Consider the following 19753-nt stretch of genomic DNA (forward strand, 5'->3'; position numbering starts at 1 on the left):
ATATTTGCTTTATTTGCCACTTTACTTTTTTTGGCCATGAAGACATCTGCCTTTGGCTCCTCTAGAATGTTTACTTTCCATTCTCTATGAGATTCTGACCATATTTTAAACCATAAAATTTAATTAAACTAATGAAAATGTGTGTGTGTGTGTGTGTGTGTGTGTGTGTGTGTGTGTGTGTATAAAAGGATGTGTATTAATTAATGAGACTTTTCATGAATGATTTGAGATTAGTTTAATTGCTTCTCTTTAAAGTTCTTGTTTTGAATGTATTCAATTTTGAGTTTTCTTCTGAATTACTTGGATGTGGTGTTTCTCAGTGCTTGGGACTGGGTTACATGTCTCAGCATTGCTGCAGTATTTGATAAAAATACAGATTCAGGGCTTTGTTCCAAACTTGAATCAGAATCTCTGGCAATTCAGGTTTAGAATGTCAAGATGATTCTTAAGTTTAGTAAATCAGAGCTTTGGGTTTTGATCTATTTTGTAGACTCTCATTACTCCTTTAAAAAAATCTCACAACCATAATTTCATATAGAATTTTTAGAGCTGGTACTTCTGTTCCTCTTCCTTTTTAGATTTTATTCTTGCTTTTAATGTCTTTCCTATAAAAAAAAGTCTCAAAAACTATCTTCCATAATCTCTTTGAAAATTATTTGTATACATTTTATATAATAGTAACCATAGTGATCCTTAAAATATATTGGCTCTCTTAACCAACAATGTCTGAACACCATAAAAAGACAAAAACACACTCCTACACCCAGAGATTTTAAACTTTCAATTAACTCATTGGAGTAGCTACAGACTAGCTGGCTTCTCTTCTATCACAGCACAAATCTGAAATACATCCTGATGATGCAGTGCTTAATTGGGAATTTCAAACTAATTTTAATATCATCCTAAGCAAAACATAATTAGAAAGGAAATCTTTTGCTACTCACTTCCAAACCTGGTTCACAGGAAAGCCAAAAATGATTTTATAAAATTGCCCACTATTTATATCCCTGCCGCCTTCCAATTGCATGTTGAAATAATGCATTTTCCAAGAAATACCATTTTATGAGAATATATAAAATATTTATTGATTAACATTTTGTAATGTTTCCTTAATATGGGGCTAAATAATTTTTTTATTACTTTCTTGATTTTTTTCTAAAGCTATTACCAATGTTAAAACTTGGGCACTAGATCGAGAGGTATTCCAGAATATAATGAGAAGGACAGCTCAAGCTAGAGATGAACAGTACAGAAACTTCCTCAGAAGGTAAGGCTAACAGGTGGAAAGAGCCAAAGATTGTGTAGCCATTTTGCGGGTCTGTTGGTTTTACCACAATAATTATTTCACTGTAGCTTCTCTTACTACTGTTTTCCACATGATGCAACCAGAAGTATTCCTGTGCAGTAAATGCCACTCTGTATATTTAATTCCCATTAGCTTCATGTGCGGACTTTTGATTTATTTCTCCTACTAATTTGCCCTTGTATATATGGATCCATTGTATATTGTATAGAAAACTGTGCAGAAAAATCCTAAAATACTCACCTGGGTTGCTCAGTTGACTTTGAAAGATATTCTATAATTTAGAAGAAGATAACAAAAGATAGTATTTCTAATAATGGCTTTGCTTAGAATAATCTTGAAATTAATGTATTTTACTATTCTTACTTGATTTACTAGAGACATTTAAAAATACATTTTTTTTATTTATTTCAGAGAGGAAGGGAGAGGGAGAGAGAGATAGAAACATCAATAATGAGAGAGAATCATTGATCAGTTGCCTCCTACACGCCCCCTACTGGGGATTAAGCCGGCAACCATGGCCTGTGCCCTGACCAAGGATCGAACCGTGACCTCCTCGTTCATAGGTCGACACTCAACCACTAAGCCATGCTGGCTGGGCTACTAGAGACATTTTTTCTCATTTGCATAGCCACACCATCTTCCAGATTACTATATTTGTAGCAAATTAACATGCCAAAATGTTACAATGCTTGCCATGATGGCATGGATCCTTGAAACATACTCATTTTGTGAGCTGTTCTATATGCCAAACTAATTGGATAGGTAAACTTATAGAGAAAGAAATACTTCTGAGTCAGAAAAAGTCAGTTATACATTAAAAAATGTTTTTGAAAGTGTAAGTTCCTCATTTAAACTATTTTTGTGTCTTTTGTGGGAGTTTTGACAGCCTCTGAATCTGCAATGCATACTGTAATGAATTGTTACCTGTGATAATTGGTCATTATAATAAAATGTCTAGTAGTTTCCAAAAAGGAAATACTAAGTTCTTTTTAAGTATGGTGCTTTTGTCTTACATAACTGGCCTGCAGAATCAATGATTTTAGGGCTCTCCAGTGCCTCAAGTATAGTGAGGACTCAGTAAATATTGAATGAATGCATTGCTGATCAGTAGAACATTGCAGGCATTAAGGTTTCTTGTATAGAATCTTGCTGATTTACTCTCCCAGAGTCAATAATGACCCCTGGAAGAGAGCTGCAGTAATGACAAGTAGGTGCTTTATGCAAACCAATGCCTTAGTGTAGGTGACCTCAAAATTCAACAACTGACCAACACAGGTTAGCACTTGAAGGTAATGAACCACACTTATGCAAGGGCAAAAAAGGGGGGAATAAATAGATAAACCAGTGCTTGTGGGTTGCACTTGAATATCTAAGATAAAACCTGAACCACTAGGCATAGCAATTCATTCCTTTGGAGTCTAGCATGTTCTGGCCTAGTGAAAGGAGCTCAGAGAATTTACTAGTACATATTCCTTTCTTTTCTATTTTTTCTTTCTTTCCTTCCTTCCTTTTGTTGTCTTATTCATGCATTCATTCAACAAATACTTATTGCTGAGCCCTAAACATGGTGGATTCAGTGGTGATCAAGGTAAACCTGATCTTTGCCTTCATAGAGGGGAGACAGACAACAGATTTCCTCACCTCTCCCCAAAGGTATTGGTTTACAGGAGAGAATTTTCACTAACGTTGTAGATCCCAGTGTGGAGCAGAAGTAGAACTTTCACGATGGGCATGTGTTAATTGATGACATGTTTTCGTTACCCTTTTACCTTTTCATCAATAAGGAGACATTAGAGAAATACATTTATTTCATAATACACAGCAAGCTCTTTCTTTTTTCATTTATATATTTTAATTATGAAGTATGGAATGTATATAAAAGATACATAATATATATGTAATTTATAAAAAATAACAAAATGAGCACCATCAAGCCGCTGTCTGACCCAAGAAGTACAAAGTTAGTCATGTTGTTATTCTCGTGTGCCACCATGTCATTTCCTAGCTTCCCACACCCCTCCTCTCCTTGGTGTAGTATATGTTCTGAAGTTTAGTACTAATCATTCCCTTGGCAGTCTTTATTAGTTTTCCTATAGCTTGATTTAGCCTATTTTTGAACTTCATAAAAATGATGTTATTTTTGCAACTCAATGTTTTACTCAATACTTTTTTAAGATATAATTTCATTAATTTCAGAGAGGAAGGGAAAGGGAGAGAGAGAGACAGAAACATCAATGATGAGAGAGAAACACTGATTATCTGCCTCCTGCACGCCCCCGCTGGGTATTGAGCCCACAACCTGGGCATGTGACCTGACTGGGAATCCAACCGTGAATTTCTGGTTCATAGGTCAACGCTCAACCACTGAGCCACGCAGGCCAGGCTACTCAATATTTTTTTCTAAGATTCATCCATTTGATTAGTGCAATCATTTCTCTTATAGTAGAGTTCTGATATCTGACTCCACTGCAGTACACGGATCTCCTCTCCTATTGGGGGGTGTTCCAGTGTTTGGCAATTACAAATTATTCTGATGCAAACATTCTTATACGTGTCTCCTGGCCATGTGCCTCTCCCTGCACATGTGCAGAGTCAGTCTAGAGCTCTTTTTGAAAAAATCAGATCTAATCGTGTACTTTTGAGTAGCATCATTTTTTTCTTAGGCGTGTCAAATTTTATATGGTAAGAAAGACATATTTATCTTGTAGAAATTTTATCAACAGTCCTGAGTAAAAATGGGTAAAGTAGAGGAGAAATTTCTCTAATAGAGCAATTTAATCATCTTGATTGGTTAATCACACAAGTGGAATTTCTTATTTTTTTTTCCAAATAAGTTTCTGTATTCTATTTCACTTTCTGTGTATTATTATTTTTTGTAAAAATGTTTCTATTACATGCCTCTGGCTATCATGAATTTTAAGACAATATAATATAACTAATCAGAGATCATTTTCATGCTAATTCCTACGCCCACCCCCTACCCACCCAGATTCAGTCTTTACCTGATTGCAAGGATTTGGATGAAAATCTGATCCTCCTCTGGAAGCAGAGCTTCTCACGCATGCTAATAAAAGAGACTGAGATATGGAGAAAAACACATTTTTCAGAAGTGATTCACTTTGAAAACCAACAACACATGTAAAATGTTGGTCCCCCCGCCCCCCCCACCCAACCAGACAAAATTTGATTTTTCCCTTCATGATATCTTATTTTTATTTGCCTGTGATAAATTTCTATGATTATATGTATTTATGTAATTTTAAAATATTTGAAATTTAGTTTATCTGTGACATATTTGGAGGTTTACTTTGGAAAAATTAAGGTGCATTTTTAGATGCATGTAAAGATTTTTGAATCTACATAAAGGTGTAAATTTATAGTTTAATTTAGGAAGATGAAGAAATTAATGTCTCTTTTTAATTTTGAAGTGTATCCTTGCTGAAGAACTTACCTGAAGACAAGTTAACCAAGATCATTGACTGCTTGGAAGTGGTAAGAAACTTTAAAGCAAAAAATACATTTTATTAAGAGATTGTATAATGTAGTCCTTATTAGCACTATAAATAAATAAAAAGGAAAAGATGGTGGATCCGCAGTCTACAGTGACCAGGGGCCATTTTCTATTGTGAAAAACCATGAGACCCATTCTCACTGAATTCTGGGGCTGGGATAGCTTTAGGTGACTCTTCTGAAATGTATAAAACATTGGACTTGCACGTGTAAAGTATATTTTAATCTTTTTAGTATATTTTATAAAACTAATCTGCATTACTCAACCAGTTAACTGCACGCGTTCAAAATGGTGGCAAACCCAGAGATGTCACTAACAAGTCTGATTTTAAAATTGGGTGACCAGAGTTGATACGGGAGGTTTGTGGCTGTAGACACGCGTGGCTTGTGGGAAGGTCCGCCGCTTGCATCTGTAGACGCTTATGGCGTACAAAGGGTCAAGAGGCATTTGATTTTCTGCAGTTCACTTCACAGCCCGTACAGAGTTTTCATGGTATAAAGGAGTTGGTGGTGCAAATTAGGAAATAGTGCAGAGAAAGAGGGTACTGGGGTGTTTAGTGATCGCTCCTGAATCAGGCCATGAAATCTCCATGCTTGCATACTCTAGGCCAGAAAAATACTTTAGGAAAAAAAAACTGCACTTAAGAAGCACTTTATCTATTTTAACATCTAGGGGGGAAAACATGGCATGTTGGAATGGGTTCAAACACTCATATTAAGCCTCACACATATGGTTGGTTCTAGACCAAGACTAGCCAAGTCTTCTTGTGACTAATGCTTTTGTGACACGTACCTTAGAATCTAATTATATGCATTATATGAAAACTTCAAAGCAAACAATCTCTCCTTAACGGGGGGGGGGGGGGGGGGAGTGGGGGTCAATTTCATTGAAACCAAAATGGTTTACCAGGAATTTAAAAGAAGGTAAGGAATAATTAAGGAGTTACACGCAGACTCTAAGCCCGTGGTTCTCAACCTTTCTAATGCCGCGACCCTTTAATACAGTTCCTCATGTTGCGGTGACCTCCAACCATAAAACTATTTTCGTTGCTACTTCATAACTGTAATTTTGCTACTGTTAATGAATCGTAATGTAAATATCTGTATTTACATTACAATTAGCAGGGTCGCCTAAGACCATTGGAAAACACAGATATTAGAAAGGTTGAGAACCACTGCTCTAAGCGATTATAAAGCTGTTTTCAGTTGGAGACACAAACAAAACACAGCCTGCAAGCCTGATTGTTGACAGATTCATGCCTCTGTCAATCGCAATACACAGTGTAAACTAATATCTGCCGAGAAGGGAGCACTGATCGTTGCATCCTTAAATGTAAGTGACACTAGTAATGTTTCCATTTACAATTCATGGACCCCATCCAGCAGTTTATCAAGGACAGGCCGTGATGACACAGTGCCCGGCCTTGTGTCCTCGGGGCGTTCAGTTATGAAGTCATTTTCCAGAGGACTGCTTGCCCTGTATCTTTTGGGATTTTCCCAGTGTAACATAACCCAATCACAGATGTTACAAATTAATAATTCATCCTAATTTCTGAGAGTGTTGTTGTGGGTTTTTTTTTTAAGCTAGGGAGGCCCTATATTTTTTGTTAACCCAGGAAAATCTGGTTTTAATATAATACTAATAGAGTCAATTCACCAGAGGGGAATTCCATGCTGACAGCAAATATTAAAATTTAGTATCATTAAAAATAAATAGTAAATTAGACATATTTATAGCAGCCACAGGCAATAGTACAGAAAATATAGATGAGGGGCTCAAATCCAGTCTTAATTAACACACAGTTCGAGTTTGAACGTCTCATCTTTTGAAACACTCTAGAAAAGCTCTATTATATGTCATCATTTGCAGACATCAGCATAGTTTATAAAGAGCTCTTTATTCATACCTGGCAAGCAAATGGGACCCTGTAGCGTGTGAAAATTCTCAAATGCGAAAAGTGATTAACAAGGGAGCAGTGGGATCTACGTAGCTCTAAGAAAAGTACATGATTTACCAGCATAGCCAACAGAGACGACAGCCGATCACTAAGGCATCGACGTTATGACAGAGCGCCCCCTGAGCCCCAGGACCAGCTGTCCCACAAACTGTCCATAACCTTTGAGAAAGACAGGCTGAATCTGGCGTGCTGTTTAGGGGTTGGTTTGGGAGTTTTTAGATTGTTGTGCAGGGACCAGGAAGGAGGATCAGGACTTCCCATCACCGAGCAGTTGATCTGATGTGTTTGTTCAGGCTTGGTTGAACTCCTAAACCAAATGGCCCCTGTTGTGTAGTTCCAATAGCATCTCTTGCTTCAGCTTAAATCACCCAGAACATTCAGCCCCAGAGGTAGACATCACCTTTAAGCTTCCTGTCATGTTCTGATGGGAAAAGGAGAGTGGGAATAGTACCAGTATACTCACTGGTGTGCTCTAAGCGTTAATTAACGAACATCATAAAACACGATACAGATTCAGTAAGCAGTGTCACTGTTAATGATAATAAAAATGATAACGCGACTTCTGTACCTGGCGGTTGTGCAGCACGGAAGACAAGAGTGGAAGGAGTTTCTGCTCCCACACACGGTGATCAATCCAGGGAGCATGGGACTTGACTGTGGTTGATGGAAAAGTCAGCTATCTCTTCGTTACAGACCTTTGGTATTTGACCCAGTGACCCTCTGCACTGTGACTCTGACATGCCATCTTTCAGGAAACTGGAGGTGTGGTGAGGGGTGGGGTGGGTTGGGGTATGAGGAATGTCCTAGTCCTTACTCAGATCACCCACGGCACTGCTTAAAAGACAGACTCCCAGGTACCACCTCACACTTAATGAATCAAAAATTCTGGCGGAGTAAGGGCCCAGAAATCCACATTTTAACTATGCAAGTCTTATGCTTGTTTACTAGTATTAAAGTTTGAGAGGCACTAGCTTAGAATTATGAATAGAATACATGTATTTAGACTTTGCCACCATCTGCCTCTTCATTCAGGATTTTCCTTTTTATTTTCTAATAATTTTTTAAAAAGTCTCATCTTCCTTATAGTTTCCGTTAACACATGTATAAGCCAGAAGTTTTTCTCACTTTAATGATTACACCCAGAGCCATAAAAAAAAGCTGAGAAACTGGATTTTGCCACAGTTTATGATCCAGTTAGTTAAGGGTGGGGCAGCTAGGTGTTGTAGAAAGCTTACTAGTCCAAGGTCCTGAGATTAGGGTTTGTCACTAGCAGCTGTCAGTTCATCGTGGTGGGCATTAGGGTCTTCTCATCTACAAAAGTAAGGTGGTGGGGGGCCACAAATCTACAGGCTCTGTCAATCTTTTAATTACAGAATTCTATTCAGTTGGCTTACCCAAGTCAGAGGGATTTCTGTTGGTTTTCATTTTTTAGGCTCTGTTCCCCTGGAATTAAGCAATCAGGTACTAAATTAGGATTGGTAGGGTCCACTGATCCTGGTGGATTTGCTTTAAAATATCTCAGGTGTTTTAACTAGTGTCCTTGTGCAAACAAGAAATTGCTGGTAACAACCCAAATAACTGCATACAGTTTCTTAAGCAACCGACTTGGGTGCATAGTCACATGGTGCATGGAGGGTATGTGTGTGTGTGTCCTACATCTGATTGTATATCATCAATTCTACACCCTAGTTTCTAGCCACACCCTAAAGATTCTAAGGAAGTCATAGGCTTGCTTTTTTGTTGTTGTCCTTTATCACCTTGGATTTTTCTTCTGGATTTATTTATTTATTTGTTTATTTATTTATTTACAGGAGCTTAGGCATTTTGCTAGACTATCATGAATGAGCATTTTTTTACAGTGAAAAAATATTTTTATCTTTTGCTGTTGCTGTTTGTATAGTTTTCTTCTGACTTTGACCTCTCAGTCTGCCCTTGAATTATTTCCTTATTTTTTCCTCTTGTCATACACTCAATAGGTACTCTCTGGATTTCTAGCACCTTCTTTTAAAACATCTTTTTCGGACTATGGGACACAGTAGGTCATAAAACCAATTTAGAGGAACATGTTTCATATCAGAGTAATGAGTATAAATGCTGTTTTGAATAATATGTTTCAATTTCATACAAATGTCTGTGTGTGTGTGTGTGTGTATTTGGGTGTGTGCATATAATGTATTTCTTACTGTAGGTCAGAGTGAAAAACGTTTGAAAACCATTGGTGCATAGGACAAGGTCTATGGCTTCTTGGTCCTCTATGGACCCCTTTCCAACGTAACCACAGGACAGTAACCACACTGTTTGCATTTCTCTTTTGGGTCTTGGTGACCACCCTGGCTAGACTGGCTGCTCTCCCCACTTGACAAACACTGGCCAGTCTGGCATCATAGCCAGTACTTACTACTATACTAGTATATTTTTGGTCTGACCTACATCCACAACCTTTTCTGATCTATGAAGTTACTGTCAACACACTGGGAGGTATTATTTATCTTCCTCCCATGGTTTTGGGTGACAAAGAACCAACCCTGGGGAAAATACCACGAGGAAGGTTGCCCCTTAAGGAACAACAATGCTCTTTCTCAGTGATTCCTTTCAAGCTGCTCCCTTTTAACTAATGAGGCTGAGAGGAATTAAGTTGTGGATCCTCACACACCGAAAAGTCTTATAATAATTGAAGAACAGCCCAACAGCACTTCAGAGATTCTCCAAGGTCCTCTGCTCCGTGTGGGTAATGGTGAGGCTGAAAAGCCCGGCATATCGACCATGACCCCAGTAGGTTTAGGAAAGAGCACTGAATATCAGCTGTGTAATGAAGATGCCGGGCTGCAGTGCTGGGTCCCTCCCTTAACCGCCAAGGGTCATAATCCTCTCAACTGTGAAATCTAGCTCGAACGTAGCAAAGGCTTGTTTTGAAGCTAGAATGAGAAAGATTAAAGAATTGGAGTAAGCGAACTGTGATGCCAAAAACTCAAAATATTATTTTCCAACTAAACTAGAAGTTTGTTACTTGCGTACATAGCAGTCCAAGGATAATGATCTCTGTTGGATCCAAAGAGGTATTCAGGAATCCAAGCTGGTCTCTGCCAAGCTCTCGCTGGGCCGTGCCATTATGATTGAGGGGAAAGGATGAAGACACATGCCTGGAATGGTTCGCGGGCTTTAGAGAGGAGGCACGGTCACTTCTGGGAGGATGCTTTTAGCCAGGGGTTAATCACATGGCCACACCTGGGGAGTACAGTTTACTGTGAAAGATTTTGAGGACCAGCTCACTGCCTCTTTCACAGGAATTAATAGTCATCAGGTGCCTGGCATGTACCCAATGTGCCACCAGGTGCTTTAGATACAACATCTCACCTAGTTCTCAGACAGCATTAAATGTGGTAAGTAATGAAATCTTAATTTTACAGAAAAGGAAACAGATCCAGAAGAATTAAGTAACAGCTCAGCAAACCATTATCTTCCTCCTAAATATGGCAAACATTGCGTTTTCACTACTCAATTTCACTACTGAAGTTTCAGATGCTTTTAACACTTCAAAATAAAAACATTGTCTTTAATTGGCTTATTGTAGTAGACAGGATGTGCCCCAAACATGTCCAGACCTAGATCCTTGGAACCTGGGAGCATGTTATGTTTCATGGTGAAAGGGACTTTGCTTGATGTAATTAAGGTTCTGGACCTTTAAATAGGAAGATTACCCTGGGTTATCTAGATGGGCCAGATATCATTACATGAGCCCTTAAAAGCCGAGAACTTTCTCTGGCCAGAGTCAGAGAGGTGCAACAGAAGTGGAAGTCAGGTTGCAGGTGGAAGAATCCCACGTGCTGTTGCTGGCTCTGAATTGTAGGGGTTTTGTGCAAGGGCTGGATGGAGAGAGGCCTCTGGGATGGCAGCCAGCATGGATGTGGGGACCTTATCCTGCAACCACAAGGAACTGAATTCTGCCAACAACCTGATTAAGCTTGAAAGCAGACTTTCCCCCGGAGCCTCTAGAATGGAATACAGCCCTGCTGACACCATGGTTCAGTCCTTTTAAAAAAATGTATTTTTATTGTTGAAAGTATTACCGGTGGTTCGTGGGCCATGGATGGAGGAGGCACGCATCACTTCTGCGCAGATGCTTTTAGCCAGGGATTAATCACGTGACCACAACCAGGAGGCTGAGAAGCACAGCTTACTGTGGAAGACTTAACCCCCTTCCTCCCCACTCCCAACCCCTCCCCAGGCCTTCACCCCGCTCTTGTCTGTGTCCATTGGTTATGCGTATATGCATGTAAGGTCTTTGATTGATCTCTTCCTGCCACCCCTTACCCTCTGAGGATCCTCAGTCTATTACATGCTTCCATGTCATTGGATCTATTTTGTTTGTCAGCTTATTTTGTTCATTAGATTTCACATATAAGTGAGATCATGTGAAAAGCTTCTGCACAGCAAAAGAAATTAACAACAAAATGAAAAGGGAACCCACTGTATGGGAGAACACATTTGCCAATGATGTATCTGATAAGGGGTTAATATCCAAAATATATACAGTACTTATACAACTCAAAAAAAGGAAGATAACCCAATAAAAAAAAATGGGCAGAATACCTAAAAAGACACTTCTCCAAAGAGGGCATACAAATGGCCAAGAGACATATAGAAAAATGCTCAACTTCACTAATCATCAAAGAAATGCAAATTAAAACAACAATGAGGTACCACCTCATATCTGCCAGAATGGCTACCATCAACAAATCAACAAAGGACAATTGCTGGTGAGGATGTGGAGAAAAAGGAACCCTCATGCACTGCTGGTTGGAATGCAGACTGATGCAGCCACTGTGGAAAACAGTGTGGAGTTTCCTCAAAAAATTAAAAATGGAACTGCCATTCGACCCACTTCTAGGAATATATCCTTAGAAGCCTGAAACACCAATTAGAGTATATGCACCCTATGTTCATAGCAGCATTTATTTACAATAGCTAAATAGCCCAAGAGCCCAGCAGTAGATGAGTGGATAAAAAAGCTGTGGTACATTTACACCATGGAATAATATGCAGCAGTAAAAAGAAGAATCTTTTATCCTTTGAGACAGCATGGAGGGACCTGGAGAGTATCATGCTAAGTGGAATAAGTCAGTTGAGTTCAGTCTTGAGAGACACAATGCAGAGAAACCCGATTGAGCCACACTGTACCTGAATCCTCTGACACGCAGACACAATAAATGGGTGTTTTTTGGTTATTTCAGCAGCGATAGAAAACTAAGGTGTTTCTCTTTTCTAAATATTTGAAGGTAAATGTTCTTATTTGAACTTTATGGATTGATGGAAGTGAAATGCACAGCAGAACTGGGATTTGAATCTAGCCGTTTGACTTCAAATACTGTCCCCCCTAAGATGTTATTCTTCCTTCTATGAGAGGTTGAAATATATTGTAAAATGTACATCTACACTAATAAAAGAGAAAGATACAAATTGACTGTACCTTCATGACGTCCACCAACCAATCAGGAATGAGTATGCAAATTAACCCAACAAAGATGGTGGGTTAATTTGCATATGCAGGCACCAAGCGGCCGGGGGTAGGGTGGGACGCTTGCATCATCGCCATGGCGATGACACAGGTGTTCCAAACTGCCCCAGCAGCTCTGGGCCTCTGGGCAGCGTGGGAAGGTGGAAAGGTGGCTCTGGGCCGGAGGGAAGGCAGAAAGATGGCTCCTGCCGGAGCGAAGGCGGTGCCAGCAGCCAGGGGAAGGAAGGCCTATTCTTGCATGAATCTTCATGCATCAGGCCTCTAGTAGTAAATAAAAAGGAATGTTTATGGGTATTAGGAGTGATATTGATTCTGTAACTGTAAATAGGTTTTAAGAGTAAATGACCAAAAAAGATATTGAAATACAGTAGATACAATAGTTTTGTTTGAATTTTAAATGAGAGACAGCTCTTATGTGGTTAATTATGCCTTTTTAAAAAATTAAACAAGCCCATTTATGCTTGTATAAATGATTAAGCGATCCATTTTAGTTCTCTGACTTTGAAACAAATCACATTAAAGCAAAGTATGGGTGGACAGTTTAATCCATCTTTAATCTTCTCTAAGAGACCAAATTGCTCTTTTTGTCTGGCAGGTGAATGAATTACTTTTCCCTGCTCAAGAACTCTTTGATTATATGCACATATAGGAGGGAAACAAAGACATAAGTGACAGTTTGAGATTTCATGAGGATATCCTTCTTTGGAGAACAGAATTTACATGTAAAAGATTCTAATGTTGGTCTTTTATAATGATAAATCTGTGGAAAGAATTCATATGAAAGAGCTACTTAATGTGCATATAGAGTTTTACCAGCCTTTGCTCTTCAAGGAATTAGAAATGGAGACTGATAGTCCTAATATCCATTGGGGATAATATTTTCAATTTATTAGATAATCATTTGTTCTTTTTCTAAACACTAGACCTAGTTTCAGACTATTGCAGATCACTAAACAGTTTATATTTAGATGACTTGGGTGAAAGCCACCTGTGTATCAGTGATTATTGTTCTGCTCTCATTTATCTCCTAGTCTGCAGGCTCCATGCCTGAAATACAGTCCTCCCGGTGATTGTTTTCTGTGAAAGATAAACATGCTTGCAGATAATAAAGCAAAAATCTCTTTACTTCTCCACAGTTTATGACTGCAATCTTTTAAAAAACATTTAGTTACAATAGCAAAAAGAAAAAAAAAAAAGAAACAGGTGTGGAATGCTCATTCTAAAGACACTAGGAGTTCTATTTCATTTATGTCTTCATTGATACATCTCCCCTGGATCTAACCTGTTCTTTTCCTCTCGTCCCAACAGGAATACTATGACAAAGGAGATCACATTATTCGAGAAGGCGAGGAAGGAAATACCTTTTTCATTTTAGCCAAAGGAACGGTAAATATTAATTATAGCTTACTTAAAAAGTAAATGGAAAAAGTCTCTTTAAATCACTTTGCCACAAATGCAGCTCTGCCCTGCATTGCAATATAAGAAGCCCTCTGCTTTGAATGGGTAAAGGTGTTTTTCTGCTCAGAGTCCTGGGGGGCTCCATCCGAGCACTGGGTTGGGGGCACAGGAACTTGTGATGTGTTCCAGCTGAGACAGTAACTACCTGGTGACCTTGGCACGTCACTTGATATTTTTGGACCTCATTTCGTTGTGTATAAAATGACTGGATTATTTCTAATGTTCCTTTCAGCTATGGATGTGTGATTGTCCATCAGCTGGAGGGGCCAAGATCAGGGCTGGAACAGTTTCCCTGACAATCAGCAGGTAGTGAACTTGGCAATTGAGGACAGCTATGGTCAGACCTCAAGCTATAGAACAGTTTGGCTCAGGACTTCAATTCATACACAATAGTTTCAGTTCAATTTAGATGCTGATGAAAATTAGATAGTAATATATACATATATAAGAGATCTTTTTCTTTACCTAGATATTGAGTGGCTAACATATTGCCAGTTGCTCCTATGTTGACTCTTTACAATGGTCCTCACAGATAAAAATCGTTTGTCAGATACGGAAGGAAAGAGGAAAATCTTGAGGACCTGTTTCTATAAACTGTTGGAGTTTTACAAATGCTCTTTCTTTCATGGGAAAGGTTCATCATTAGATTCAGGCACTGCCCTTTGTAAATTGGTTTGTGATTGAACTTTGAACTGGGCCCCCGTGGAAAAAAATTAACAAAATAGTTTTAAACCTCAGAAACTCTTCAACACTCCGAACCACTTCTACACTCAGAACCACTTTTGTCATTTCTCCCCAATCTGGACATCATGCTTGGAAAGAATTCTGGCTAATAAACAAATTTCATTTTTTTAAAAAATGTTTTTTAATTCGTGGTGATTTAGATAAATGCTCATTTGAATTGCTAATCAACCCTAATTACTATCTTGAATTGGAATAATACTATTCACAACCAAAGCATATTGTTTTGTTAGGCTCTGCCATGGGGGTTCTTAAACTTGCCGGGACTGTAGAACACAATGACCCATGCAAGTTTGCGGACTTTTCTCCACATCACATTTGTTGTCCAGTTTTGGAGGGTTCACAGGATTCAGCGAGTCTATTATAAACACCTGATTAAGAATTCCTGATTCTCAGCTTTATTCTTGAGTAAATTGTCAACTGTATTTGGCATTTTGAAACAAAGTTCCCATGGGACCATTATTATTTGCTTTGATATCTCTAGGAAGGAGTCACTAGATTCACATAAAAGTCTTTTCACTTTGGGAGGTGGGGTTTGAATGGAGACTCTTGGTCTAACAGGGGGTGGAGGAGTGTGATCATGTTAAATCATGGGATTTCTCAGTCCATGGGATTGTCATAACTACTGCAAGATTATTCCTTGTTCAGTCAAGTTTAATCAGAGCTGGATGGTCTGGTTGAGTAGATATGTGTTCAGATTCTCCTTTCTTTCTTCTCTCTCTTTTTCATTGTTTGACATAATTTAGGTAAAAGTCACCCAGAGTACAGAGGGCCACGATCAGCCACAAGTGATAAAAACACTGCAGAAAGGAGAATACTTTGGAGAAAAAGCTCTTATCAGGTGAATGCATGAATTTGTATACCATACTATAATATTTCTTTGATTGTTTTGTATGTGCAACTACATGTCAAATTGAGCTACCAAAATAATGGCAGCCAATGTCCAGGAATTAAAAATTATAAAATACTTTTGACCAGGAAATAGGTTAGAAAGTTATGTTTGCTAGTGAAAACAAGGCTTTCCATTAGAATTTTTAATTTAAAAAGGAGTCAGAGAAAGAGATTAAAGAAGTCAATATTATAATTTTCTCTTAAGAACAAGTTTTTATATTTCCTGGGTTTGAAATATTGCTGTTTTCCCCTTTTTTTAAAAAAAATTAGAAAATGACTTTACATATTTTGTGTACTTTTTTTCTTTATTGATTAAGGTATTACATATGTGTCCTTATCCCCCCTTTGACCCCCTTCCCTGTTTTGTGTGCTTTTTAATCATCATGACAAAAGTTCTATATTTGTAAGAATTTTTATCGGCTCATTTTGCAAGTTTTAGAAACAACATCAAATAGTGTATTTGGAATTGCTACCTAAACCTCAGGCCTTTGAAGTATGAATTCATTGGGTTGATCTAATTTATGGAAGAAATATTTGTAAAGGTTAATCAAGTGGCTCAGGGGATACTTTGTACTTCCTGGAACCCAGAAAACAACCTCAAGTCTGGAGAATTGCATTTGTGTAAATGTAAATCCCATATAATAAAAGCCCAGAGACTGAATTGCGGAACAACCAGAATGACCAGTCAACCAGTCGCTATGACGCGCACTGACCACCAGGAGGCAGACACTCAATGCAGGAGCTTCCCCCTGGTGGTCAATGCACTCTCACAGTAGTCGCACTGCTTGACTGACTGGGATGAGTAGCTGCTCCTGCAAAGCAGCAGCTCAGAGGGTGGGTCCACAGCCGCTCGGCTGACCAGGTTGAGCAGTGCTCCCACAGCGGGCGATCCCCACGGGCCATGCCCTCCACCAGTGCACGAATTCCATGCACCAGGCCTCTAGTGTTTCAATAATAGGGAAATCGTTCGTTTTGCATTCTTTTATTTGTGACAGAATAGGCTGTACTCATGTAATATAATTATGTAATGTCATAATCCAAGACTTCAATCTATTTGTTCTTAAGATTCTTATTCTTCTCATACCTCAAACCAGAACAATTATAGTTTAAAAATGCAGAGAACTTCATAAATGTACTAGAGTCAAAACAGCTTTTGAAAGGAAATAGCTGTCTTGTTTTGCTGGACCTGAAATAATTTATGCTGTATGTTGCTTCTAGCCAATTACAGTGTTTTTCCATGAGAAACATGGGACTTTATATTTAATATAAACACCCAACTCCCCAAACGCATTTGAAACCATAAAGCTAAAATCAGTGAGGAGAGTTGGATACAAATTTTTTTTTGCATTTTTGTGCATTTTTATGCTGTCGCTTCTTAGGGCCACTGACTGTGACACAACATTCCTTACATTCTGTGTATTTCCATGACTCGACACTAAATAGCCCTAGGAGGTCTTTCAGAATTTTATGTGCCAAAGTTAATCCACGGCACTTACACAGTTACTGTGAGAGAATCGTGTATTTACAGACATCTGATACTTGTAAAGAGTTTGCAGAGAGTTTCTAGTCAAAACGATGACACTGACAAGTAAAAAGGATGCCATACCTCTTCTCTTCTTGGAACTCACAAATCAAGTAGTTGGCCCACATCCAAGATCTACATATCTACAGATATGTACATGCAAGTTGAGTACAAACTCCCCAGCTCCCAATTCAAAAGCTAACTGAGCTGCTTTCACTGATGTCTTCTAGCAAGGACCCTGTAAACTAGGAAGGGACTGTGGGTCATGTCAGAAAATCTCTTGATGCCAGCTATCCAGGTAGTGGACTTCTTTGGAATGTACGGTAGAAATGGGATGCCAAGCTTCTGTCCCACCGTTAAAGGAAGATGAAAGAACTATACTTCATGTGATGCCCCTTTTAATGAAGTCGCTTAGCGCAGTCTCAGTATACTTGCTACTCCAGGCTACTTCAATGATTTGCAGAACACTGGGTACCGTATGGGTGTGCCTTTTCTTCACTGTCTTTAGCCTATAACTAATAGAGGGAGGAAACTAATTGAATAAAAGTCTCTAAATACGTTACCCAATGCTTGACCCATTGATCTTCATTAGGTAACTAAATTTACCCTCATTAGATTACATGCCGGTAATTCATTGTATTTAAGCTATCAATTATAAGATTCACCATTATATATTATACACTCCTGAGAAAGAAAGACCTTGCTGTTAATTACAGTATGACTCATCATTAATTGTAAGACATACTCTGATTTTAGAGATATTAATGGAAGGTGTAAATAATAGATTCTATAAAATGAAAAAGTGTTTTGCTATTATTTAATTCATTGGGCAATTGCATTAAAACACTTCCTTTGGGTTTTATTATTGATTGGTTTGTTTTATGTTAATTACTTAAATGTTTTTCCAATACATTTCTCCAATCAGTCAGTTTTGGTTCTGCCTGCTTATTTGCAGCAGTTCCCATCTGATCAGAGAAGAGCTGTTTATTTGGCAGACATGAGAGCAGAATGATATTCTATACCTAGTTGTGGTCACTGATTCCTCTGTGCACCCCCTGTGGTTATCGTCTTGTCGCCTGAATTTCTTGTATACGTAACCTTTACTGGAATATATTTCTAATCTTTTTTAAAAGTATAGAGTATAGCTGATGATGTTAAAAAAAAGCATAGTCTTTGGAAGGTTTAAGTAATGGTGTTTTATACAAAGTGACAGATTCTCTAATAAAAATAGGCGTTTAATTTCTAACTGCCTTTCCTGTTTTTGTCTGCAGTGAAGATGTCAGATCAGCGAACATCGTTGCTGAGGAAAATGATGTCGCATGCCTGGTTATAGATCGAGAGTGAGTATACTGGTTGGAGAAGGCAGGCTACTGTCACCTTTGAAGACGTGGCCTTCTGTTACTCCAAGGGCCCATCTGTCTTCTCATTCATCATCCCTTGGAAATGCTGGCCAATCTTCAGCTGCAAGTACATTCTATTAAAATTCATGGGAAGGAATGTGCCTTCTGATCTGAATCTGTCTGTGGCAGTGGCAGATGCTGGCAGACTAAATATTTTGTGTGCAAAGTTTGTACATAAATATCAGCAATAGATTTAAATTCTGCATCTTCCAGAGAAATAAGCTTATTAGTGCTCATGGAATTTTCCCCACATCACATAGTAAACAACTTCATAATTTATTTCTAAAATGCTCTAAAGAGTTAAAAATATTTTAAGCAAAATGTATCTCAGACAAAATATAAAATATTCATTAGCTATATATATATTTCCAGATAACTTTCTTTAACAATTGCAGTAATTTGCAAGTGATGTGTGTCAATATTAATCTCTAAATGTCTTAGGTTATTTTTCAGAAGAAGTCTCATTTTGTGTCCTTAACTTCCTTCAAATCATATTTGAATCTGGCCCCTTGTGTCTCATTAATCAGTTGAATGTTTATTATTTAGTTATAATAAAGGAAATTCAAACATACCAAAGCTAGGTCATTCTCTAAGAAAAGTCACAGTGTAGTCAAAGAAATAGGGAATACTCATGTGAAATATCAACAAAAAATAGTAAAATAACAAGAGGTATCACAGGGGAATATGTTGTAATTGATTGCTAATCGAATACAACATTTATTAAACATAAAATGATAGAGATTTAGAGCTGGAAAGAATTTTAGGACATTTTAAAAAACAGACAAAATGGTATTATGAACCTCATAATACAAGTTCAACAATGATTTATTAATGCCTTATTTATACCACTTCACCATCCCTCCCTGCTTTCTCCACACTATTTTCAAGCAAATTACACACATACTGTTATTTCACCTGTAAATTTAGTAGCATCTCTAAGAACTAAGTATTATTTATAATGCATGACTACAATAACATTAGTATGCCTAAAAAGTTAACAATACTAATTTTTATTTTTAATTGATATATCATTGACATATTAAGATTACATTAGTTTCAGATATACAACATAATGTTTCAATATATGTCTATATTGCAAAATGACATATACTGCAATATAGACATATATTAACATCCACAGATAGAACAGTCTCACCCTTACAGATAAGATAAGTGAGTCCCAGATCAGTTGAAGAATTGCCCCAACAGTGCCATCTGTGATGGAGTTGGGACTCCTCCCCACATCTCCCCATTTCTTTCATCCTTCTTTGCACCATGCCGAAAACTACACAAGGCAGAAAACTACAGACATTTTCTCTTCTCACTGATAAGTTCTTTGCTTCCTAAACTCAAAGGATCCACTATACAACTTATAATAACTATTCTACATATTATGGTGACACTAACCTACATTAATTACTGAAAAACAATTTACAAAGCCTTGAATAACCA

At 38.0% G+C, this 19753-nt stretch overlaps 1 protein-coding gene across 1 annotated transcript in view; it reads left to right on the forward strand.

The window, feature by feature from the left end:
• The window catches only part of PRKG2 (protein kinase cGMP-dependent 2), a 91546-nt gene that overhangs the window by 31817 nt on the left and 39976 nt on the right, over window positions 1–19753 (forward strand). The window contains exons 5-9 of the mRNA XM_079776301.1: window positions 1162–1267; window positions 4735–4798; window positions 13598–13675; window positions 15235–15329; window positions 18173–18241. Of these exons, the coding sequence (XP_079632427.1) occupies window positions 1162–1267; window positions 4735–4798; window positions 13598–13675; window positions 15235–15329; window positions 18173–18241 (412 nt within the window). The remainder of the gene's footprint in view (window positions 1–1161; window positions 1268–4734; window positions 4799–13597; window positions 13676–15234; window positions 15330–18172; window positions 18242–19753) is intronic.

Source organism: Cnephaeus nilssonii, assembly GCF_951640355.1.
Source record: "Cnephaeus nilssonii genome assembly, chromosome: 1".
Classification (NCBI taxonomy): Eukaryota; Metazoa; Chordata; class Mammalia; order Chiroptera; family Vespertilionidae; genus Cnephaeus; species Cnephaeus nilssonii.